The 26,695-nt window shown below is 39.0% G+C and overlaps 1 protein-coding gene across 1 annotated transcript; it reads left to right on the forward strand.

The window, feature by feature from the left end:
* The first annotated feature begins 427 nt into the window (after positions 1–427).
* Positions 428–25,506, forward strand: LOC134789785 (uncharacterized). Its single transcript, XM_063760432.1, has 9 exons — positions 428–1,000; positions 5,156–5,306; positions 19,903–20,040; positions 21,267–21,965; positions 22,231–22,467; positions 22,751–22,982; positions 23,664–23,860; positions 24,414–24,949; positions 25,249–25,506. Exons 1-9 carry the CDS (start codon positions 443–445, stop codon positions 25,489–25,491), a joined length of 2,991 nt encoding a protein of 996 aa, XP_063616502.1. The 5' UTR covers positions 428–442; the 3' UTR covers positions 25,492–25,506.
* The last annotated feature ends 1,189 nt before the right edge of the window (positions 25,507–26,695 follow it).

Raw genomic sequence — 26,695 nt, forward strand, 5'->3', positions numbered from 1 at the left:
TTGACAAGGTCATTCTTGTTAGGCAAACGTGCATCCAACGGTGAAATTAAATGAGATCGATTCAAAAACGTTCGACTCAGTTATTTGCCTCAGTGACGTTTGCACAATAGTCTAAATTATTCGTAAATATTTAGATAACAATGCTTCGATATTGGAATTTTTTGTTTTTTGGTTTAAATTGGAGGTATTCGATTGCATCAGTTTGAATGACAAACATCGTATAGCAACAAACAAACAAACCACATTCTTACGTTCATTAATTTAACACAGGATTTCGGTTGCACTAGTACAGTTTCAGCAGCCCTCGGTGCATCAGTTTGATCCGTTACCTCATGGTTTCACAATATCAAGTACCTTACCGAATGGCCCAGCAGGGGTAATAAAGACGATGTTCGCCCATAACTGTAAAAACATACGTAACTGAATAACGAAATATTCAAAAATGGTTAATGGACATTACATAATGTATGGGGATAGACCGTCCTCGGAGTCCGAAATAGTGGAAGACCACGTGCAGACGCGCACTGCGGAGCGCAAAAACCGGCGCAAGGCGCACAGGACCGCCAACGAGCTGCAGCCGAGTCTGGCGCAGCTCGACAACGAAACCGACTCCGTCAAATATGAGAAGAAAGGGAAAAAAAGTAAGGAGCCGAAGATGCTTCGCTATGTGCCCAATACGGAAGTAGAGGAGCATCAAGTCAGCGACAATTACGAGACATACGACTTGGAGACGACAGACGCGAAGCCGAGGCGGTACGCGTTCAAGAAGAAACCGAAGAACCCGACAGATGGATCTGTTAACTATGCTTATTCAAGATCTAGCAGCAGCTGTTCCTCGCCTAACGGCAACCTACCCACCATCGCGGAGCATGGCGAGGCGCTTTCGACACGACATACGGCGCCGCCGAGCCCCACTGTTAGCGAGATAATCACTGGCTACGAAAACAAATTGGACAAGTACTTCAACAAACCGAGAGAATCGAAGAAGTACCGTTCTAAGGTAACTAACGTAAGATTATTGTAGCGATCCATCATTAGGTTTATGTTATTTGGAGCCTTTCACTAATCTTCTCTGGAAAGCTCATGACGAACGAACTTTGTTTGCACGGTTTACCGCGATGCGACCGCAAGTAATTAATTCTGTGCCTTTTCGTAATTAATTTTTTTGATTAATGAACAAAAAATATTGCATAAGGAATGTGTACGGTGTGAAATGCGTTGAGTTTAATTTATGGGAGTGCTTCTCGAGCGATTATATCAGTTATTGAAGGTTAATACCCAGTTCGACGTGCCTCATTAATTTGCCTTCAATATTATTTAAAAGCGCACTTAGTCGTTATCGCTAGAGCAATTGATATTATGTAGGTACATAAAATGTAATATGATATCTAGTCCTGTACTAGGGCACATGTGATTAGCCGGGGGTGTCTTGGTCAAAATGCCTTCCGCGTTATCGTAATAACCTGCATACGTCATACTAATTTACAACATACAAGCTGTCGTATGGCGACATTTTGATTACATGCTAGGTTGCAGTTGGGTTACGGTTGACCACTTGAGAGATTTAAGTAGTTTGCTTGAGAGAATTGCGCTAAACATTTAGATCCCGTAGGTAGAGCCTTCACTTGACTCTGACTTTGGATTTTAATGAAGTATTGGGCGTCGAAAGAATACTGGGTTATGTAAGTAATTTTCCACTTAACATGTTTCTTCTATCGTTATGAACTTACAGTGATATTGTTAAAATGAAAGTAGCGTTTATGGGCGTATATTTAATGACTAATGAGATTATAAACTGAAATAAATGTCATATACTAAGAAAAAGTGACCAAGGCCTCCAGTGCCCCAGGCTGGAATCGAACCAGCGTCCTCTGCTATCGCGGCAGATGCCTAAGCCACTCGGCCACCGGGTCACAGCGGCATCAGTCAAATTTTCCAAGTATATGCACTTCTTACTGAAGGCTTATGGCGCCCCCTGGCCATCTCTAAGGTAGAACAATATGGTTCGAACCTTCTAACTAGATCACTCATGTGATACTGAGCTAGCGAGAGAGATGGCGCTGCCAACAATACTAAAGTATTTGAACAAATTAAATTATTTCAGAAAAATATTTTAATTTGTTTTTATCAAGTAGAAACACTACTATATAAATTATAAACTGAAATAAATGTCATATACTAAGAAAAAGTGACCAAGGCCTCCAGTGCCCCAGGCTGGAATCGAACCAGCGTCCTCTGCTATCGCGGCAGATGCCTAAGCCACTCGGCCACCGGGTCACAGCGGCATCAGTCAAATTTTCCAAGTATATGCACTTCTTACTGAAGGCTTATGGCGCCCCCTGGCCATCTCTAAGGTAGAACAATATGGTTCGAACCTTCTAACTAGATCACTCATTCTTCTGAAACTTATTTTTTCTGAAATAATTTAATTTGTTCAAATACTTTAGTATTGTTGGCAGCGCCATCTCTCTCGCTAGCTCAGTATCACATGAGTGATCTAGTTAGAAGGTTCGAACCATATTGTTCTACCTTAGAGATGGCCAGGGGGCGCCATAAGCCTTCAGTAAGAAGTGCATATACTTGGAAAATTTGACTGATGCCGCTGTGACCCGGTGGCCGAGTGGCTTAGGCATCTGCCGCGATAGCAGAGGACGCTGGTTCGATTCCAGCCTGGGGCACTGGAGGCCTTGGTCACTTTTTCTTAGTATATGACATTTATTTCAGTTTATAATTTATATAGTAGTGTTTCTACTTGATAAAAACAAATTAAAATATTTTTCTGAAATAATTTAATTTGTTCAAATACTTTAGTAATGAGATTATATCAATGAATCATTACGGTATGTACGAGTAGTGAGCGTATAAGTACAATTAGTTAGGTATGCAAGCAAAATACTTACGAGTATAATTGAGTATATACTCTAAGTATCGCAAAAGTTATATTACTTTCTACCTATAAAAAAAATACCGTGACAACGCCAGAAAGACGATGATTAAAGTGCACTTATTTTTCTACTTTTTTATATACATTTTGAGCTCGACCTCGCGATAAATGAACCCATCATCCTTATGCCATACTAATGGACCAATAAGATCTGCACTGTTTTGTCTGGTATCATTATGTATATGCGTGTATACTGTACGCCCTGGCTACCGAGCTAGCTTCGAGTAGTTGGCTTGGGAGTAAATCCTAATATCCTAGCCTAGCACTCGAGTAGCGAACTCCTTGCAATACTAATTAGTTGAAAGTAATTAATATCTACTTCAATGCGCTTGCCAATTTCTACATGTAATTATAACGATAGGAAATCACAAATCCCTCTATTATTACAATCACGATTAAATAATAAATCACAACTCAATTAACTAAACTGGCCTACGTCGTAAGATTCTTTAATTTAATAGGATTTATGGCACTTTCTGATGAAACACCGATACCTACTTCGCACAAAAATATTAATTTATGAGTTAATCAGCCTCCGAATAATAATGAACTAGGTATAACTTACACCTATTGTATACGTGGGCCATACTGAAAGTTTCTGGATTCTGATATATGAGACGACATATTTTTTCTAAGTGGCCAGTCCAGGAATTTTCAGTATGCCCTAAGTATCATCTCATAAATGCCTTTGAAAAAACTATAAAACTCTTTCATTACTCAACACTGTAATAAGTAAGAGATCTAAAATGTTTTTGCTCTTTACGATATGAAAATAAACAGACATCATTACAACTGAAAATTGGTTATTTACTTAATTTACTTTAATTTCTTTCATTTAAGCCATAAGGCTGTATTACCTATATATTTACTGCGTGTGAGTACGTGTTAAATAGGTCTCAAATCACCACTTATAGACAAAAGAGAAATATTTCGGAAACTCGTTCTGCTGACCCAAACTCCGCATTAATTTACGTCCATTAAGCTGCAGTTAAGAAAAGTTACGAGCATCGGCAGCACGTGCTTCTTTCCCCGTATCGAGGCATAATAACATTTTTAACAGTCACGTAAGTAACTACCTATTTGACAGCTGCGATCACGGCGCGGTGTGAATTAATTTTATTGTCCAGCTACCTTTGTTGCGTCCGTGAGTAAATTGTGAGGGTTAATATCTGTTATTACACTCATTTTAGCTTAAGCATTCACCTACTGACCTTCCAACTTTATATTTTGTTTTGTAATAGCGATGACGAACAATTGTTAGGTTTCCAGTTCATCTTTAGTTTTATTTACCTATATTTAAACTATTTAACCTTTTGAACGCCAAGCGGCGCATCCATTTGCCGTGCCACTAACGCCACGGGGGTAAAATTTAGTTTTGTGAATAAATAATGCCAACCTAAAAGTGGGGTGTTTTTCAGTAGATTTTCATAAAAAAACCGGACAAGTGCGAGTCGGACTCGCCCACCGAGGGTTCCGTACTTTTTAGTATTTGTTGTTATAGCGGCAACAGAAATACATCATCTGTGAAAATGTCAACTGTCTAGCTATCACGGTTCGTGAGATACAGCCTGGTGACGGACGGACGGACAGCGGAGTCTTAGTAATAGGGTCCCGGTTTACCCTTTGGGTACGGAACCCTAAAAACGATCGACGTCAAATGCCGTCTTTGGCGTCGTTGTCATGATTTTGCGTTGACGTCAATTGCCGTCTGTGGCGTTCAAAAGGTTAAAGTTAGCAGTGCTGCCATGAGTGAATCAATTATTACAATGAAAGAATCTTTGTTTGTTAAATATAGGTAGGTACCTAAGTACTTCAAAACGCTTCTATGTACCTTCTTATAGGTTGACAACGCTCGTCACGCTATCGAATGAAATATAGACTAGGGGTTTAGAATGACACTGCATTGTATAGGTAGTTAAGTACCTAGTTAGTTTTATTCAGCTTAGGTTACGTATACTTAGCTATATCTGCAGGAAAACTCTGCATTTATTATGTTGATTCGTTTGCACCATATGTCTGTTACAGCAGCAGAACTACTGAAATATTAGACACGCTAGTAGCCTGACACAGCTGTTTTTTTTATTCCTATTAAGTATCTTTCGTAAAGCTCGGCAATCATTTAATATTTAGTATATTAAATTAAAAACCATATCAAAGTCTGTTAAGTATAATGCATTTTCTTATTTCTTTTTTTTATTTGCGTTGTTCCAGGGCTCGCACCCCGACAGCCTTTACCGGGTGCCGCTGGGCGTAGGCGCGGACGGCGGCAAAATGGCGCGCCTGCTGCGGGTTATGCGCTGGCCCGTCGCGCTCATCGTCGTGTGCGTCGCTCTGGCCATCTTCGTGTACTTCCTAATGCCTGGTGAGTGTCCCTGACAGCCTGGTATGTATGGCGCTGCGCGCAGCAAGATGATGCTCCGTCCGCGGTTTATGCGCTGGCCGGTCGCACTCCTCGTCGTGTGCGGCGCTCTGGCCATCTTCGTGTACTTCCTAATGCCTCGTGAGTGTCCCTGACAGCCTGGTATGTATGGCGCTACGCGCAGCAAGGTGATGCTCCTTCCGCCCTATGCGCTGGCCCGTCGCACTCCTCGTCGTGTACATCGCGCTCGATATCTTCGTATATTTCATTATGCCTAGTGAGTGTCCCGACAGCCTGGTAAGGACATAGCTTCGTATATTTCATTATGCCTAGTGAGTGTCCCGACAGACAGCCTGCTCATCAACTATCATCATGTAATCATCTTCATGTCGCTGCAGCTGCACGTGATGTACCTACCTATTTAATGAGCTGATCCCTCGCGCTATCTACATCTTATTGTGTACTTCCTAGGTGACTCTTTCATATATGATAACGTTTTACTCTAAGATTGTCCACTAAACATAATGCATAGTTCGATAGGTTGCTAGATTGTCTTTGAAAACTTAGATAGCTTAGATACCTACGTAGTTGAAAATCAGTGGTGTTATGTTATCAGATTAATAAGATTTTTATATTTTCGTATCGTGTCTATAAATCAATCAAAAAGTTACCTCTAATCGACTTTTATTATACCAGGAAAACTAAAATTTTAAAACCAAAAAGTACGAATGCATTATTTTTATTTATTGACTTGTTATTCAAGTAATTCGTTTTATTGATCATTCATTGCTATAGCTATTTATAATATACGAACCTATAAACTTCTTCTCTTTTCATCAATTAACTAGATATGATCGCATTATCTTTACTCAACAGCGGCGAAGCCAAAAAGGGTAATGTTTGTAATGAAAGGTAAAATTAAGATTTATTTATCAAATTTTAAATTAATAACGTAATATAATTTTAACGAAAATGAACTGTTATTGACCCTCAGTAAAAACTATTGTCGTTGCGTGTATTTTCGCAATATTGACTACCGGTCTGGCCTAGTGGGTTGTGAGTAGTGACCCTGCCTGTGAAACCGATGGTCCTGGGTTCGAATCCCGGTAAGGGCATTTATTTGTGTGATGAGCACAGATATTTGTTCCTGAGTCATGGGTGTTTTCTATGTATATAAGTATGTATTTATCTATATAAGTATGTATATCGTCGCCTAGCACCCATAGTACAAGCTTTGCTTAGTTTGGGGCTAGGTTGATCTGTGTAAGATGTCCCCTAATATTTACAGTAGAATCCGGTTAGTACGACTTCGCATATAACAACCAACCGCTTATAGCGACGTAAGTATAGGCACTTGTTTGGTTTTAATACAAGCTACTATGACAGTACAACCGTTTAGTACGACTCCGCTTATAACGACCAACCGCTTCGCTTTTAACGACGAAAATGGACACAAAATCCGTCCGTCAAGTCCGGTTACAACGACGAGCGACGTAGTTTTTACAAATAAATTGTTGGTAAGATGCTTAGTCCGCCCTGCGCACCCAACTCCCCTCCCCCCTTTGCCTATACGCAGCATGATGAAATAGTCATGTGACTTTTAGTAATCTTGCAAACTAAATAAAACACAATTCCCATTATTCAATCAAGCTTAAAATTATGTAAGTTGGGTGACAATGCAATATTTTGGTACCTTCTAGCTGATCTGATGATGGACACAGGAGCTGGCCATAGGAACTGTGTGATAAAACAACGCATCCTAATTGAGTTTGGGTTTGTAAGAATTGTCTCAATTGAGTATTAGTTGCTTGTTGAAACGAAACAAAAGTAAACAGTCAGCGATAAAGGATTGAGTGAAAATTTAAATGTTTGAGAAAAAAAAATTTTTTTGATTGTCGATGTACGATTGTCATCTTGATTAGATCCCCAAGAATCACGACTTTTTATTTTACGGGATTCCAGTAATTTGCGGATGATGAGTAAGTACGCGTACCTACAAAAGTTGCTTCTTCTACAACTCTCTCCATTGAAGACAAAGTGGTGTAATACTAACGTAAATAAATATTATAATTGAAATGTTTTTTTTTTCTTTGACTATCGCATAAGTATTAATAAAGACAAGATGATGTAATTATTTTGATTAAAAATATATATTAAAATTGGTAATTCGTTTAGTACGACGTCCGGTTAGTACGACGTAATTTATTTTATTTTATTTATTTTATTTATTTAAATTTAAATCAGGCAACAAGGCCCATATTACAAATACCTTACAGACTAACATACATATATATATATTATAAACTTAAAAACTAAACACTATTTATGCGACAAAACGCAATATCAATAACGTAATATCAGCTCTACTTTATTTATTTATTTGCCCATCTCAACTCATTTACCCGAGCATGATCCCATATTTGTCTAATAGCTATAATGTCTGTTCCGGGGCTAAATACGGGCTGTCGGTGGACGAGACGTTTCTGCACGAAGCGCCGATTTTATGTAATACTATCTACTAATAAACTTGAGGCCTATTCAAATGGTACTTTTTGTCATTATACGGTGGTTTTGACATTAAAGTAATTGATCATAAGACAGGTGGAAAATGCAAAAAATATATGCAATCTACAAATGTGAACCTGATGTCCCTCTAAATTATGTCTTCCAGTAAACCTTTGAGTAGGTAATTGGGAGAAAAATGAAAACAAGCTACCTACTTAGACAAACAAACACTGTACAGAAAACATAACATACACATATTATTTACGGATACAATTATTAGTAATTTATTAAATTATTACCAACGTTGTGTGACATTTTTGGTTAAAAAATGTCACAGTTCACATTTTACACATCATATCCATAACAGTATAATAACAAGAACTTACTTCCTGAATAGGCCTCCGTGAGGTGTCTGCGTGCTTTAGCGCTGGGTTGAAAGTTCCTGGACGTAAGATACTAGGCGATCATCGTAACTGGATTAGAAAGGAAGAGTGAATGTCAATTTGTCTTTCTTTTTGACATAATTCCTAGCTATTAAAAATAGAAACGTATGTGTATTCATGAAAGTTAGGTAAGGATGATTTTTTATAAAACGCGCTTACATCCATTTAAATTTAACTTAATTAAGCAAATGGTTCGAATTCGATATTTAACTAACTTTGCTAAGTTTATTACTATTAGAGTATTAGTGATGGACTCCCAGCATATTGTTATTCGTCCGTTAATTTTATTTTATTTGTTGAAAATAAAAAAAAATATGCAGGCGAAAATCCTGTGCCACTATCATTAACTTAAATTTCAACATAATCGTTGTTGTTAGTAAACAAACGAAGTAGACAAGACTTTAATTTGTTAGGAGTATATTTTAATAATTAATTAAGCAATCTTTTGAACGGCAATAAAATTATAAACATTGAATTAAGAGCATCCATGTTAAGCTTCTGATCTCCTCTCATATCATAATAAATTGACGTAACTTTCTCGGTTCGCACGCAAAGGACCCATTTAAGTCCGTGTGGGGCTGAGCCGTCAGCTAAACAGCTGACGGCTAAGGCCTTAGGCCTTAGTCTCACTGCAGTCTTGGCGGAAATCCGAGCGGAATATCTATGGTAACGGAAATTTGATAGGAGCGACAAATTTTCGTCAACGGACAGAGATATTCGTCAAATCAGAAACTGACCGAATTCCGCTCGGATTGCCCATATGTGGTGGTTTTCGCGCTGAATGACTGTCAGTTTTTAACATCTGTCACTTCTGTGTAACAGAAATCTGTCAGCAATATTCCACGCGTAATCCCGCGTGTCTGTTCTGTGGCCTGCCTTATATATACTGCAATGTAGTCAAATAAATGCAATTGTTCATATAGAAAGTTGCCCCTTCACCAGAACTAATTTGCAAAAGAAAAATGTCCATCTTGAAGACAGCTTCGTTATATTGCGTGCCCCGGGTGACCCTCGATGCGACTTTCCTTTGTATGCTTTTAAAACCAGCGTTGACTTCGGATTATTATGATATAACTGTCGTCAAAAGGTTGCTTTTATGGCTTAAGTACTTTTATGAATACGTTAATAGCCGTTCTATTGTCAATAAGCATGTCGGTAGAGTCTGATTGCTTATACTAAAATCTACTTATTGGGCTATTGTCAATGAGAATACCTACTTACATAATATTTTCCGCCCATTTAGTCAAAAGGTTATGAATATTTTTTCAGTTAATATATTTGTAAATGTTTGAGCTAATTAACTCGTATTTTTACAGCTTACGTATTTAGATTTATCTACCCGAGGATTTAGCTTAGTTTTGCCTAAGTTGTAAATGTCTATATTGTGCGTAATTTTATGTATTTATAACGGAAAGTTTGCATAACATCCTCATATATCTATTTTAAGGCCCGCGGTAGACCAATCCTGATATTATCAACTCCTTGTTTTCCGTTGTCTAAAATACTGTTAGAGTAACGCCTGTGGGGACGGATAACTACTTATATTTCAAATTGCGCCTGCTTAATAGTCCACAGAGCCATAATTGCACTGATAACTAACTGTACCTGCATACCTACCTACTCCTCAAGGTATGCAGCGGGTGATTACCTACCTAGGTAGTAGGTAATGTTGCATAATTATTATCATCTGTCCTAATTACTAATATCCAGTGCTTATCTAGTCTCGTGTCCAATTTACTACATTCATAATACGTTTATTCACATACAATAAGCAATCTTATAAATTTTCAGTTTAATAAAATTTTGCGTTATCAAAATATGTTACCTTTCCGCTTGATACGGAGCTTATTTCACTAGACTTAACACTTTGATTTTTAACATTTTGATTTTTAATATGTTTTTGTTTCTAAGTATGTAGGTAGGTAGTAGTCTTAATTTCATGTGTTATTTTACCTTATTTACACCTACGGTTCTCGAAACTATAGGTAAAATATATCATCACTATTTATCTGTATAGATATTTAAATGATATCTAAATAAATACATTTACTTAACCTTACTTTCTGGATTGCGTTGCTGGGCTATTGGGTAAAAAAAAACATTTGTGCCTAAATCAAATATGTAGGTAAAGTCAGACCAAGAATAGTCTGCAGCGGATTTGATAGCCCACGCAGTGCACGTGTTATTTTAAACGTCAAACTTCTATGAAATTATGACGTATAAATGACACTTGCACTGCGTGGGCTATCAAATCCGCTGCAGACTTTTTTTGGTCCGACATGCGACTAATACGTTAACTTTGTTATAGATCAAAAATACGGCACGAACAGCATCAAGCAAACAGTATAGACCATTTCAAAACCATATTACATATATGTATATGTAATAGGTATATTTTTAGGAAACGGAGGGATAGCTTATGTTATGTATTATGTGTATGTATTATTAATTCTTAATCAACCCAGTTGTCCTTAATTTGGCAGAAATCACGGAAGGTCGTAAGTTCAAACCTCCTCGGCGCTCAATAGGATCAATGATCCTGGTTAAGAAAAAAATACAAATAGAGGGCCAAAGATTTTGTACAGTATTTTGGACAGTGCCAAATTAAGGAAAGAAAAAAGCTCGATCTGTAGGGCATATATCCACGCAATACTAGGAAACGTTCACATAAGTAGTTGTTCGCACCTGGCTGTTGTAAATCCGCACTTAAACACTGCACTTTAAAGTTCACTTTCCTATCACTAAGCACTGTTACTTTTACTACTATACTTCACTTATCACTGTCACTTTATTTTTGGTTACTGACTTGACCATGGAAACTGTTTGACTCCATTGTCTTTAGAAAACATACCGTTAGCTAGTTTGCATTTTAAAAAGAGACATCTAGCGATCAATTCAGTAATTAATTTAGAGTATGTACATTTATGCGGCAATTCAAATCTCAACATCCTCCGCCGCCAAGGAAGTATTCCTTGATTACTAGTTAGGAAGTCGACACAGCTTGGTAATCGGCCGTTGTGTGATCCCGAAAGCTGTGCGAATATCATACATACGAGTCAATCCATCAGTGCCAGGGTACTTCTTAAGTACTCTACCTACTCTCCAGTTAGCTGGTGGAAATCTTCCATCTTTGATCAATACCAGTTCTCCAATTTCTAAATCCTTCTTAGGTGTATTCCATTTTGGACGCAATTGCAAACGAGAAAGGTATTCGCTTTGCCATTTAACCCAAAAATCTCGTAGCATTCGTTGGGTCAACTGCCATCTCGATAAGCTGGATATGTTACTCTGCTCATTACTGCGATCTGGTAAGCAAATCAAGGGTTCGCCGACCAGAAAATGTCCAGGTGTCAAATAATCTAAATCATCGCCTAATGGAGCCAATGGACGTGAGTTAAGACACGCTTCAACTTGCGAAAGGACCGTATAAAATTCTTCGAACGTCAGGGTTGCGTCTTGCATTATTCTTTTCAGATGATATTTCGTCGATTTTACACCGGCCTCCCATAGTCCTCCAAAGTTTGGTGCTCCAGGGGGAATATATCTCCAACGAGTTCCTCTGTCGTCTAAACTTTTGAGTAAGTCTTCTGGGATTTCGTTGCGACCTTGTTGCCACATCTTCAATAGTTCTTTTTCAGCTGCAACGAATGTTGTACCATGATCACTCCAGAGTTCCTTGCAATGACCACGCCTAGACACAAATCTTTTGAAGGCAGCGATAAACGCTTCTGTGGTCATATCGCTGACTAGTTCCAAATGTATGGCTTTGGTAGACATACACACAAATAAAGCAATATATGCCTTGTATGTCTTAGCTCCTCGACCTTTACTCATTCTGCATGTGATGGGACCGGCAAAGTCAACACCGCTGATAAGGAAAGGGCGGGAAGGCTTCACTCGAACTACCGGTAAGTTTCCCATCAACTGAGTATTTGTTTTCGCATTGTATCTTGCACACGTTATACACTTCTTGTAAAACTGCCTTATTGAAGAACCTCCTTTAATAATCCAGTATTTGCTTCTCAAATATGGTGTCATGAGATGCGGCCCTCCATGAAGAGTGTTTTTGTGAGAATCTTCCAACAAAACAGGTAACAATACGTTGTTTTTAGTTATAATAATAGGATGCTTTTGATCCATACTCAACTCTGCGTGTTTCAGTCTTCCTCCTAATCTCAAAAGACCTTTATCATCCAGATAAGGTGTGAATTGCAGTAGACGACTGCTTTTCTTAATAGTGTTTCCACTTTTCAGGTGATCAATCTCTTCAGGAAATTCTATCTCTTGGGACATCTTTAAACACAAGGTAAGTGCTTCATCTTTTTCTTCACAGGTTATATGTTTACTAATATTCTTTTCTCTTTTCAGGATCTTCAGCCATCTTCTACAATACGAAATCACGTCCAGAAGTTTTAACAGTGACGAGTATTTCTTCAGTAAGGTAAGCTTTTCAGAGTCTGTTTCTATGGTTGTTGTCTTACATTTTACTAACAAGCGTTTCTCTAATTCTGTTTCAGGTATGGAGTCGACGGGTATGGTGAATTCAGGTTCATGTAAGAATTCCGGACCATTGAACCATAACTGATTTTGTTTCAGCTTGCTGGGTGACAGACCTCTGGAAGCTGGATCTGCTGGGTTATCCTTGGTATTGACATATAACCAGTGTGTGTCTAAATTGCTCCTTATGTCAATCACTCTATTCTTGACATAGGGTGTCCATCTGTTAGGATCTCCTTTTATCCAGGCTAAAACCAGTTTGGAGTCTACCCACGCATAGGTTTGTTGCAACTCGATATTTAGAACTCTCATCACGTGTTTCATGAGTTTGCTAAGTAGCGATGCTCCGCATAGTTCAAGTCGTGGCAAAGACAATGGTTTAACAACTGGTGCAACTTTGGTTTTTGCAGTAATTAAAGACACTTGACATAGTGACCCATCTTTGGGTACAACTCGAAGGTACACGACTGCTGCATATCCTGTCTGGCATGCGTCAGAAAATCCATGTAACTCGATCGCTGAATTTTTACTAGAACCAGTCCAACGATCAATCTGTATCGCTGCGCTGATAACGCGGGTAAGTCTTCTTGGTACTGGATCCATTCTTCTTTTAGATCTGTGGGTAGTTCCTCATCCCAATCTAGCTTTTCCAACCATAGCTTCTGCATGAACATCTTTGCCTTCATGATTGCTGGTGCTAACCAACCCAACGGATCGAAAAGTGAAGCGATCTGTCCGAGTACATTTCTCTTTGTAACAGGTTTTTCAGTATTGGTTTCCTTTTGTGTAACTTTGAGTTTGTCTTCATCGATATTCCAAATTATTCCGAGTGTCTTTATTTGGCTCTTTCTACTCATGTCTACAGTGTTTGAACTCTCTCTCTTTTCAGGTTGTATGGCCGACATAAATTCTCTGCTGTTAGAAGCCCACTTTTGTAACTCAAATCCACATTTGCTCATTACTTTGTTCAGCTCTTCGTGTGCTTCTAATGCTGACTTCACATCATCGAATCCTGTAAGTACATCGTCCATGTAAAAGTCTCTGTCTATAATTTCAGATGCTCTAGGGAATGCGTCTTTCTCTTCTTTGGCCAGCTGTTTTAGTGTCCTTATTGCCAAATATGGTGCTGATGCTGTGCCAAATGTTACGGTTAGCATTCTGAAATCTTGAATCTCTTCTTTTGGATCAAATCTGTACAAAATTCTCTGATAGTCAGTGTCTGCTTCTCGAACCTTGATCTGTCGATACATCTTTACGATGTCTGCCACAAAACATATCTTGTTTTGTCTCCATCTCATGATGACATCTCTTAGCTCTTCTAGCAGAGTCGGTCCAACCAGTAGTTCATCATTGCGAGATACTCCATTAGATCCTTTACAGGATGCGTCAAAAACTACTCTCACTTTCGTGGTCTCCCGATCCTCGCGAACCACAGCATGATGTGGAAGGTAGACTGTTTTCTCATCTTTCTCAGGCTTGCCTACCGGTTTCATGTGTTTCAAGGTAAGGTACTCTTTAATCACGTTATCGTACTCAGTTTTCAATTTGCTGTTGTGTGCTAACTTCCTCTCTAGACATTCAAGTCTTTTGACAGCAATTGAACGGGAATTTTCGGGAACAATCGGTGTATCTCGTACGAATGGTAGTCCAACAATGAATCTTCCATCCTCATCTCTCGCTAGTGTTTTCTCGTAAATCTCTTCAGCTCTTTTCTCTAGAGGTGTCAGAGTGTTTTTGCTCTCAGTATCTAGCGTCTCCGATTCCCAAAATCTTTGCAGCATGTTGTCTAGGCTCACACTCAAATGCATGCTAACAATTCTTCCATTCTTCCCGTGCTCTTCACCGGGTGCTCCGCCCGAAATTATCCATCCGAATAACGTCTGTTGCGCTATCGGTGATCCTGGTTTGCCCTTGATGACTCCACTCATTAAAATGTCTGTATAGACATGCACACCAAGTAACAAATCTATCTCTCCAGGATTGTAGTATGTAGGATCAGCTAACTCCAAGCCATGTAGTTGAGTCCATTGTTCTTTATTGATCTTCGTAACAGGCATTATGTCAGTAACTTCTTTTGTCACGTAGGCGGTGCAGTTTAGCTTGTAGCTCTCGTTGATTCTCGATACTATTTGTATTTCCGCCGCGTGCTTGATTGGAGTCGACATCTTCGCAACACCTGTCACTTGACCCTCCACCCTTGTTCGTTTGAGTTGTAGTTTGTTGACGGTCTCCTCTGATATAAATGACTCTTCCGAACATGGATCTATGAGTGCTCGAACTACTTGTGCTCCTCTGTTTGTCATAATATTCACTAGTGCTGTAGCTAAAAGAGTAACCCGTCTCTGAGAGGCACAGTGAGATACTATGTTGATTGTTGGTGTAGCTTGCTCTTTGTTTTCTTTCTCTGGTTTTTCTTCGAGTGATACAGTGTTAGGTTTCGTAACGTGCAATAGTGTGTGATGCTTTCTCTTACAACGCAGGCATGAAGTATTACGCTTGCAAAATCTCACGCTATGTCCAGGCCGTAGACAGTTGAAGCAAAGACTCCTTGTTTGAACCTCCTTGGATCGTTGCTCGGGATCCAATTTAGCAAACTCCTTGCAGTTGTAGATGAAATGATCTTCATTACAGAAACCGCATTGATGGTTGGAGTCTGTGGTACTGCTAGGCGTAGCAGTTGCATGGAACGTCTTGGCTCTAACTTGAGGCTTCTCTTTTGGGTGCGCAGTTTGAACCATCTCCAAAACTCTAAATCTTCCCTCCAAAAATTTGCTGAATTGTTCCAATGTCGGCAAGTCTTCCACAGATAATGACTTCAGATCCTCTTCCCAGTGCTTGTGTGACTCCGTATCTAACTTGTGCACCAATAGATGTATTATGATTGGATCCCAGTTATCGATACTAATGTCATTGTTCTTCAAGCTGTTCAGACATTCTGTAGAAATATCCAGCAATTCTTTGACACCTTTGGCAGATTCAACGCTCAGTTTCTTTTGACCCAAAAATCTATTCAAAATTGAGTTAACCATAATCCTCTTGTTATTGTATCTGTTGTGTAAGGTATTCCATGCTACTTCATAATTTTTCTCAGTAATTTGAATGTGCTTTAGCAGTTGTTCAGCTTCGCCACTAAGACTACTCTTCAAATAGTGCAATTTCTGCACTGGGCTCAATGAACTCTGATTATGAATGAGAGATGTGTAGAGATCCTTGAAAGTCCCCCAATCATTGTAATTTCCATTGAACTGTGGTATATTAATCTTAGGTAGCTTAACTTCCTGGCTCTGTGGTCTGATGGATTGCTTCTCCGTTCCTGATGTATGACTCGTTTGCTCTCCTTCTAATTTCGCAAGTATCTCCGCTTTGGTGTCTATATACAACTCTTCTCCATTGTCGTATATCTCTTGCATAAAATATTCGTGACTATTTCGTTGTTCTGTTGTCGCTATCTTCACTATCTCTCGGTGAGTGTTTTGAAAAACTTCCCAAAGTTTGTCTAAATTCTCCACTCTGACTTGCAAGTATGACTTGGTAAGTTTCGCCTTGGGACACTTCTTGAAGTTTGTAGCCGTTTTCTGAAGAAGATGTAAGTTATCCGCTTGTACTACGAATAAGGCTTCCATTTTGACTGAGTCCAAATTCCAAGAATTTTCTAAGTTCCAAACTTCTAAGACACAAGTTAGTGAAAAATATTCAAAGTCTTTTAATCACAGAATTTTTCTATGTTCTAAATTCTATGAAAATTTTCTAAGTCTCGGATACTCGAAAATTAGACTATGTTCAGAACACTACGAAATATTCTAAGTCCCAAATATCGCGGAAAATTTTACAAGTTCAAAGTACACTTCGCGAAATTCTACAAGTCCAAATAAACGGAACGATCTTACTCAATTATAGTCCTTAGTGCAATCCGATAGAGTCCACTTTGCACTGCACTATCACTCGCGTCACAGCCTGATCCGGTTCGAAGGACCAAATGTTCGCACCTGGCTGTTGTAAATCCGCACTTAAACACTGCACTTTAAAGTTCACTTTCCTATCACTAAGCACTGTTACTTTTACTACTATACTTCACTTATCACTGTCACTTTATTTTTGGTTACTGACTTGACCATGGAAACTGTTTGACTCCATTGTCTTTAGAAAACATACCGTTAGCTAGTTTCCATTTTAAAAAGAGACATCTAGCGATCAATTCAGTAATTAATTTAGAGTATGTACATTTATGCGGCAATTTTAAATCTCAACAGTAGTCGACTTTAACTAAAGAGCTATTGGGGTGCGTAACGGTCCATATAACAACTTTTGATATATTTTTAGTCGATATAACGATTGAGGGACATAATGCACTTTTGCTATAACAATACATGGTATATTCTTAGAGAGTCTGTCAAGTATAATGAACTTGTAATATAACAACTTCTGATCTAACATTAACAGCGTTTAACGTATATATGATATATGTAACTATGTTCGATATAACGCTCAGTTGGCATAATGTAGTACTGGTATAGTTTGTAATATTTACTACTATTATAACAACCTACGTATTCGGACTTAAGGCAGGTCTCAGTTAGGTACGACGACGAGCGAAGCGAGGAGGAGTGTTAGGTAGAACTGCGACCCTACAGCGCGCGAGCCGAGCGAGCGAAGCGAGCGTGCCGCGGTAGCGGCCGGCGAAGCGCCAGAACCGACTTTTTTATTACTTTACTTTTTTTAGGAATAAGTAATGGAAATCCTCGACACGTTTCGCTTCGTTATTTTTATACATTAGAATACATTATACCATAAATACTTATAACAAATATTCATTATATCCAGTAAACGTTATATGAGTTAATATCGAATAGCTTTTATATCGATTAAGCATTACACCCCATGAAAATAGTTATTTTGTTGTTATATCAAAAGTTCATTATACCGCTTAAGTGATTATACACTATGAAATTATATCAAAAGTAGTTATATCTTTTGAAAATATATCAAAAATTGTTATACGGATCATTACACACCCGAGCTATTGCACCATGTTCTACTTATTATCAAAATTAAGTTCACATGTGACATGGTACAATGCATGAAGGCACGCATATCTATACAATCTCGAGACAAATTAACTCGTCGCACAATTCATGAATTCATCGTTCTGAATTCAGCAATTAATCTCCTCTGTTCTAGGCGGGCTTCAAAGGAGTTGATTTATAGTTTGAACATATGCACGTATTTGTATTATGTATGTGTGTTGTTGTGCAACAGCGATAAGGATTAATGTCCGATAGCAGGCTGAGGTGTGCCGTGACATCTTGAACCCCGCTTTCACCGATTTTGCGTCTCCGCCGATGGGTGCTTCTCCCAGCGGCTTCCTCCCTAGTTACGTAATATTGCGAGCGTTGAATGGCTGTTTGCACAAAAGCGATATTAGATACAGTATCTGTATATTTATCTGCTCCATATTCCATTGTTCGTTTAAATTGTTATTTGTTGGTTAGATGAACACTTCTCCTATCTACAGAACTTCTCTCACATATCGATTATTTGATAACAAAAAACGCACATTCTACTTCACGAGTCATTAAGTAAACTGTACTCAAAACCGGTAATTAAAAAATGGGTTAATGAGTGATTCTCAAGAAAGTGGCATCAACAGGTTAAAGTTAATCAAAAAATTTTTTATGTATTTTTTTACTTTTAAGAATGAAAAATATGTTTTACCACTTCAAGTACCCCAAATTTTCAAAAGGGAACGGAAAATGAAGAAGTTATTTTCAAGACATACAATAACCTATACATTGAACACAGGTTAAAGTTAAGCAGGTTACAGTGAAAAATACATTCATTTTTATTTTTTCCCTTGAACGAATAATAATACGAATGTCTCACTTTTAGCATAGATGAATAAACCTTCATACAATATTAAAATGATATTATTACATTAGGCCCCATACCAAATTCGTAAAATAATCGAGACAAGTTAAAGTTAACATTCCGTTATAAAACCCCAGATTTCTGACTTTAACCACTTGTCTCTACGAAACTACGACACTTGGGTCATAATGGTACCCTACGGTGGTTAGCTTGATACTTACCTAATATTTTGCCATAGTTATGATCTAAATAAATTTTTCTGTGTATGAGTCAGATGCAATACCGCGCATGTATACAGGTTGGTACAGGTTAACAGTGAAAATATCCTTGGACAAACTTCGTGCGTGAATATTGTTGTAAAAATATATATATATATATAAGGCCTGTGCAAAGTACATTTTAAAAGGTTTTGTTTGTGTTATTATATAGCATAATATTTTATTTACATAAATTGGTGCTTATAAAATCTAAAGAACTAAAACTGGAAGAGCGATGCTTTTGGACAAGACAGGTTACAGTGAAAAGTGCTACTCTTTATTTTTTATAAACATAAGTATTAAATTTAAATAAAAATAATGACTTGGCCTCGATAAACATTGTTTTAGTTTATCTAGATACATTTTTGTTTCATATGGAAAAGTGCAAATAAACATACATTCAATTCAAAAACTCGATGACAGGTTAAGATGCCACTATTTTGAGAATCACTCTAATAATATAAATAAATTCCTCGTAAGCCTCGATTTTATTCTCTGAGTCCGCTTATGTCACGCATTCTAGTTTGACGAAGATGTCAAAGGGTAATTTGCACATACTTTCTTGATTAAATTTGGCAATTTGTAGACATTTTTACTAACCGCCATAAAATATAGCGGCAAACATGTTACGCGCCTCTTATTAGATATGGGGTTTTATTATTGTTTATGAGCTCTACTATTTAGGTGAATAATTTTAAATTCAAAATAACTGTTACACGTGGTTTTTAGTATAATATTTCTATGCTACTGTCGTCGCTTATTTCATCAGTATTACGAAGTTGTTTTGTTTATATATCTGTAGAAACTAGTCAAGTTGTTTATATTATCACACTCGCTCGCGGTATTGATTATATTATATTCGAGTAGTAACTCATGATCATGAGCGCAGGCTTCAGGATTATTTAATGAGATATTTTCCATAGCATAAAGGTTTATTTCGCCTTTGCGTTACCGATTGACTCCTCCACTATTGCTTCGGAGCATATCCATATATCCACTGTGTAAAAGTTTACCTTTTTTTTTTAATTGCAGATAACTTCCAGACGGAACCAGAGATGATAAATGCGACGTACTGGGAGTCGACCGTGGCGGTGGCCGACACACACCGCGCCCACGATCATACATATAAGCCACCGGAGCCTAAGAAAATAAACACCAAAGTGATGGGTGGTAAGTCAGAGTAACGAAGTTGCAAATCATATCTAAAAAACCGGCCAAGTGCGAGTCGGACTTGCGCACGAAGGGTTCCGTTCCATAAGGTAAAAATCGGCAAAAAAATCAGGTTTCTTGTATGGGAGCCCCACTTAAATAGTTATTTTATTCTATGTTTAGTATTTGTTTTTATAGCGGCAATAGAAATACATCATCTGTGAAAATGTCAACTGTCTAGCTATCACGGTTCGTGAGATACAGCCTGGTAACAGACAGACGGACAGACAGACGGACAGACAGACGGACAGCGGAGTCTTACTAATAGGGTCCGGTTTTACCCTTTCGGTACGGATCCCTAAAAACGATGGCAATCAGCGTACGGCCGCTGGTAAGCGGGTTAGATTTTATGTCGGGCATCGGAACAAATGAAATGATACTAAATAAAAACTTAGAGTCCTACCACGCTATGTCGCCCGCCATGTTTGGCAGTGTCTATGGCGCAGGCATACATTGTTACTGCGAAGAGTGCCAAACCGGGTAAATTTAGCGTCTATTAATAAGGGCCAGTTGCACCAACCACATTTGACAGACTGATCCACGTCAGCCGGCGCGCCCCGGCACTTTACTATGAAACTTTCCATACATAAAAATTTAGCGAACTCTTTAACCATACGAACAGTTTGGTGCAACCGACCCTAAGACTCTTGGTAGTTAGTCGTCAATATAATCATAAAGTACCTAGGTACAGTTAGCAGCAGATATATCTACTAGACTAGAACAACGGTCTACATAATACTACTATAATAGTTTTACACAGCACAATTATACATTACCTACTTCACGTCACGTAGATTAGGTATTCAGGTCTTCGTTCATTAAATAATCATAAAAATGCCTATATTTTGGTTTTATTTAGTCCGTGTAATTTGGCACTTCTCGTTTTAGAAAGCACTGGGATTACTAGCTGACTCGTATTATTTGATAGCATCACGTTGCCTACTTGTTTTTATAATAGTTCGTTTATAAGTGTGTGGGATAATCGATAATGGTAATAACACTATGTAGCTATAGGTTATAACAGTTATTGTCATCGTAGTTTTTCCAAAAAAAAAAAATTTCATTATCAGTTTATTTAAATTTAGAATAACAAACATAAGTGATACTACCATTTCGTCTATAATGTTCGTATTTTCTTATTAAGTAAATTTAATAAGAGTTTCTAAATAATAAATGCCTACTTACAGACACGAGAACGCCGGAAATAGATTTTTACGATGCAGAACACAATAAAAATGAAGAATTGCAGGCTGTGATCAGTTTAATCACTGATAAGCAAACGAAACTACCCATTCCTCCGGTGTTTCCAACCCACCTGACACCAGAGGTACAATATGGAAACGAAAATGCCGACACCGAGAATTTGAGATCACCGAAAGTATTACATAAAATAAATCAGCTGCCCGACGACTCCACGCTGAAACCTCACATCACACAGAAACCAGAGAAACCTTTAGCCATTTACTTCAAAGATGGCGAAGGTGTTACCACCACCACTACAACCACCACCACTAGCACCGAGGACCCTAGCGAAGCCATCGTCAACAATCTGTACATTATTCACAATGACAAAATAACTCCTCAAAAAGAAGATGATCTCGCGTACAAATCTGTACTCGGTCTGTTACCTTGGCCTGTTAAGGCTGTCAATTTAGGACCTGTCCTGCCTCCTGAAATGCAAGAATTCTACATCCAAGGTCCGGCGAAAACGAACTTCACTTCGGGTCATTCAAAACTCTTTGGAATCGGAATTGAAGATGCTGAAAAAATGCAATCTACCACGCAGAGCTCCGTCTATAACACAAGGGTGTCGCCGACGCTGCCTACGTGGCGTGATAGGGATGACACGACCACTAAAAACTACCCAATAAGTGTCAATCCTGATGGTAAGTCAAAACATCAAACCTAGGGTATGCATGCGGTGGAAGCTAATGATTTAGTAAGTGATGCCAATTTACTTTAGAATATGGGATATATGGGTTGCACTCAATATTTATTTTCAAGGGATCACAATCTGGTTGTTCAAAATGGGTTAGCACTACGGGCACAATCGTAAAGAACCGCCACAGTTTTCAAGAGGTTTCATATCAAGCAATTAATATCTTTTCTATAATGGGAATTGCACTCACGTACGTAATGTTAATGTTTCAGTATCTCAGTGTCGCTCGACGAGTCTGCCGCTGTGCCGAGGCGTACTACCCTACGACTTGGCAGGCAAGCCGGCAGCCTTCGGCGGTATCTCCGTCTCCACGCTGCTGCCTCAGATCCTGTTCGTGGCCGCCACCAACTGCAGCGTCCGCTTCAAGACCTTCGCCTGCGCCTTGTTGGAGCCCGAGTGCAGCCCAGCGCCTTATGCCCCCAAACTGCCTTGCTATAATTTATGCAAAGGTTCGTATCTCATAACAATTTTAGCTACGAAAGATATTTATGGATGCTAAATCTAGCAAATGATCTAGCCTCCGTCATAGTTGCAAAATATCAACTGCATTGGGGATTATACCTGTTCCAATTTTAATTTTGAGTGGTCAACGGAGACATGCTACTCGTAAAAGATCAGAAATGTATATTGTTGTTGTAAACTTCTCAAAAACCCACATTTGTGTAGTATTCGTATTTTTTATTTAATACTGGAATTGCTGCAATGATTATAAAAATCTTCGTTCTTTTCCAGCTGTCTTGGCCGGATGTGAAAGTGAGATTCCTCACGAGCTTCGCACAATTTTAAACTGCAAGCAGTACTCGAGCGCCAACTGCGTGGCGGCGCGGACACCGTGCGAGCGGCAGGAGATGCCCTGCAGCGACGGCACTTGCATACCTAGGGACTGGATTTGTGACGGGGCTCATGACTGCCCTGCCGGCGAGGATGAGAACATTTGTGGCACATGCCAGCCGCATGAGTTTCGGTAAGCATAATAATGAACACTTTAGAACTCTTGTTATATACTTAGAAGTCAAGTGTAGGTAACGTTTTTGCAAGCAAAGCCCCACTTCTTCTTCTTCTTCTTCCTAGCCTTATCCCATTTACTTGGGGTCGGCTCTCCTTATACGACATCGCTAGGAGCGGCTGTCCTGGGTAGTATTCTTTTCTCTTTAAGGTTCTTTTTTACAAGACCTGTGTTGTCTTGGGCCTCCCGCGACCCCTAGGCTTCTCACTCATCTTTATAGCACCTTTGTCGTCATGTGGTATGGGGGGGCGCCTCATGACGTGGCCATACCAACGGAGTCGATTTATCGGTGAGCTTTTCTTCGATTGGCCTTAGGTATTCTGAAACTGCCTCTAACGTGGATATTCTTAATATGATCCAATAACGTCTACACACAAACCTTAAAAATTCGGTTAGAATCCGGAATATTTAAATATTTGAATTGTTCTCTTGTCGAAATCCCCAAAAAGTTCGACAAAATTTAGGGCTTTCGAAAGTATTGCAAAATTTACGTACCTACAATAAAATTACGGAGTACCAACCTATTTAGTATCCTGGATTAGCAAAAAACTTGCATATTAGGCATGTGGCAATAATGTTAAGTGTATGAATCTAACATAGGTCCATATCAAGAACCACAACACCCTTTCTATTCCACAGCTGCGAATCAGGAACATGCATCCACTCGCGCTGGAAGTGCGACGGCTACACTGACTGCCCCGACGGTGACGACGAGAGCGAGGCGCTGTGCGTCGGAGTGCAGGAGGACCTGGGCGAGGAGCCCGCCGGCTCCGCACCCCAGCCCGCCGTGCACCGCCCCAACAAAGTGCCGGCGCCGAAAAAGGTCCATCGGTCAGGTATGTAGATTGTACACTATGTACACGGTGTGGATTGGAACGATAAACGCTAGGTGAGGTGCGGCAAGGCCCGCGGGGATCTGGGCTGTGAGGATCCGGTATTTAGATGAAACAAGTTCATAAATAATTAGAACTGCCATCGAATCAAGCTATTAAGGTCTAAGCTGGTGTGAACTTTGAAGTGTACTTTGAAACCGAGGTATGATGCGATGATTTTTTCGCGAAAAATCGGATAAGGAGTCAAAGAATTCTGTGCCTGTTTTCAACTCTGAAGTAAAAATCAGAATCATTTACACTTTTACATTATCAGTCATATTATCAGTCATATAATAATACCTTTATACGAGCAATTCTTGTTGATGTGTATATTTCGGGAATATCGGAAACGGCTCTAACGATTTCGATGAAATTTGCTATATGGGGATTTTCGGGAGCGATAAATCGATCTAGCTAGGTCTTATCTCTGGGAAAACGCGCATTTTTGTGTTTTTATATGTTTTCCGAGCAAAGCTCGGTCTCCCAGATATTAATTAAATTGCTAATTATGTTACAGGAGACGATAGCAGCAAGGAACTGCTCATGACTAGTGACAGCACCAACGCCCTGAAAAGAAACTTCACCCGACGACCATCGTTATCTCGACTGACACCATATACTCCCGCCATGCTCCAGGCCACAAAATCTAAGAAAACTGAATCTGATGACGATACCTCGAAAAAGGCCAACAAAAACAAACATGAAACTGAAGAAGAAAGTGAAGATACACAAGCAGATGATCTTACCGTCCTCGACCACACAAAAATACTTACAGAATCGCAAGAAAAACACAAAAGAGCTGAAGACAGACCGAGAAATCAAACCAATGTACCAACCACCCAAACCAACCAACCAACCAGAACCAACCAACCTAAGATCATTTATCAGGACTTGACTAAAGTAAATCCATTACAAGGAAGAGCGCCAATGCCACGTCCCAAATCAGCAAAGGTCCGAAATCCCGCCATTTTGGCTTATCCTGCGGAACCGACCAGACTAGACCAGTCCATCAACAAGCTAGAGCGAGTGATCAATGGGGCAGACCTGATGAGGGTAAATAATCAAGTTACTCTTCTAAAAGATAAAATTCATCAGTTTAATTCTTGCTAAGTCTTCTGTCTCTATCATAAAACTGAAAAATGTTTCTATCAGAATCATTTAAGGTTCCTCGGTTATAATTGAAAAACCGAAACTAAATAGAACAATCCTTTACTAAAGTACCTACATTAATTCATCTATGCAACTTTTGAAAAGCACTGTCTAGGTTTATTTGACAAAATGTAGCTTAACACATACACTTACACCTTTGAGAACTTTGTCTTCTAGTCTCGTGATCTTCAATGAACTTCCAGATGCTTTCACAGAAAGCCCAACGGCCCGCCCCCGCGACCGAGTCCGGGGAGTCCCAGGAGAGCACGACGGTCGACCGGCCCGACAAGCCCGACACGTCAGGCGGCCGGTCCACCGCGCACGCGTCGCCCTGCCCCGACAGCGAGCTGCGCTGCGTCGACGGCCGCTGCATCACCCTCGCTCAGCTCTGCGACGGCAACATCGACTGCAGCGACCACGCCGACGAGGACAACTGTTACACGTGAAACTGTTTTATTCACTTTTGAAGGGTGTATGGTTCTGACTTCTGAGAAATTGGTATTTATTTTAATGATTTGTCTCAAAGTGATTATAGAAACTCAGATTCTGATTTAAACCCAGTTACGTAGACAAACTTTATGCTAGCAATTTACTTTGCCGTATTTGCCTAAATACGCCGCTGCGTCTCCTTTGTTTTGTTACTCTAGCCACGAATAATGGCAAATAAGGAAATGTTGCCAACTGTAGATTAAAGATTAACCTTTATCAAAAAAGGGTTCTTAGATGACCATTAGCGATATAAGCTTTTATGCAATTACTTATAAGGTATTCGTCAGTTAAAATTAGTACTGATATAAATACCTATGTTATGTTATGTTTACTTAGTCGTCTTGCGTATAGAGAAACACTTTCAGTTACGTACTTCTATATTAAATACTAACCCCCTTATTCATAAACGCGCTACAAACGTCAATTAGCTAAATAATCGTTTGTCTTTATCTGTTATTTTGACTTATGTGTTTGTAAAAAAGGGATAAAAGATAATTTAACTAAATCAGGCCCGTAAAGTTTTATGAAAACTTTTCAGATTACGTAAAGCAAAAACAGAGACACAAAATTTTGAATTTAGCTTGGGTATCTGTAGGTACAATCTGTACATGCACTCTCAACAAGTAACCACGAGATCTGATTAGATTTAAGATTTGTACCAATTGTAAGTTGACGTGGTCATGCCGTCCATAACCGTCCATTAGAATATATAAAGGTTTAATTTCTGTACATATTTAAGTGCCGGCGGTACCGATATGTAGTTATTATACGCTGTGATAAAATACATGGAAGAGGAAAACGTTAGTCTGACCAGCGAGTCGTTTCACAAGCTATTTTTTTTTATTCTTTATATGGCAACTTTTTTTCCTAACAAATAAGCTGTCAGTTTCACGCTGTCATTTAATTTCATAGTAATTTTATTGCCAGGTGCGGTTTGTACTGAAATTCCCGCGTTTTTTTTGTGACACGACTCACTGGTCGGACTCTAAATCTAAATGTTTATAATAAGTTCAAAATCGTCTATGTAGGTTAAGGTTTATTTCCAAATAGCATTAAGTTTTCCTGAATCTCAAATGTATCTTGTTGTGCCTTATTTTCCTCTTGAAGTTACCTTTATTGCATTGTTATGGCACTGATTATTCGATTTTATATTGACTGACT

Source organism: Cydia splendana, chromosome 4, assembly GCF_910591565.1.
Source record: "Cydia splendana chromosome 4, ilCydSple1.2, whole genome shotgun sequence".
Lineage (NCBI taxonomy): Eukaryota > Metazoa > Arthropoda > Insecta > Lepidoptera > Tortricidae > Cydia > Cydia splendana.

Excerpts from the sequence above, each read along its gene's own strand:
- LOC134789785 (XM_063760432.1), top strand. The coding sequence starts at position 443 with ATGGTTAATGGACATTACATAATGTATGGGGATAGACCGTCCTCGGAG. Across the intron at positions 5,307-19,902 it reads CGTGTACTTCCTAATGCCTG|ATAACTTCCAGACGGAACCA; the intron begins GTGAGTGTCCCT and ends TTTTAATTGCAG. Across the intron at positions 22,468-22,750 it reads TTGCTATAATTTATGCAAAG|CTGTCTTGGCCGGATGTGAA; the intron begins GTTCGTATCTCA and ends GTTCTTTTCCAG.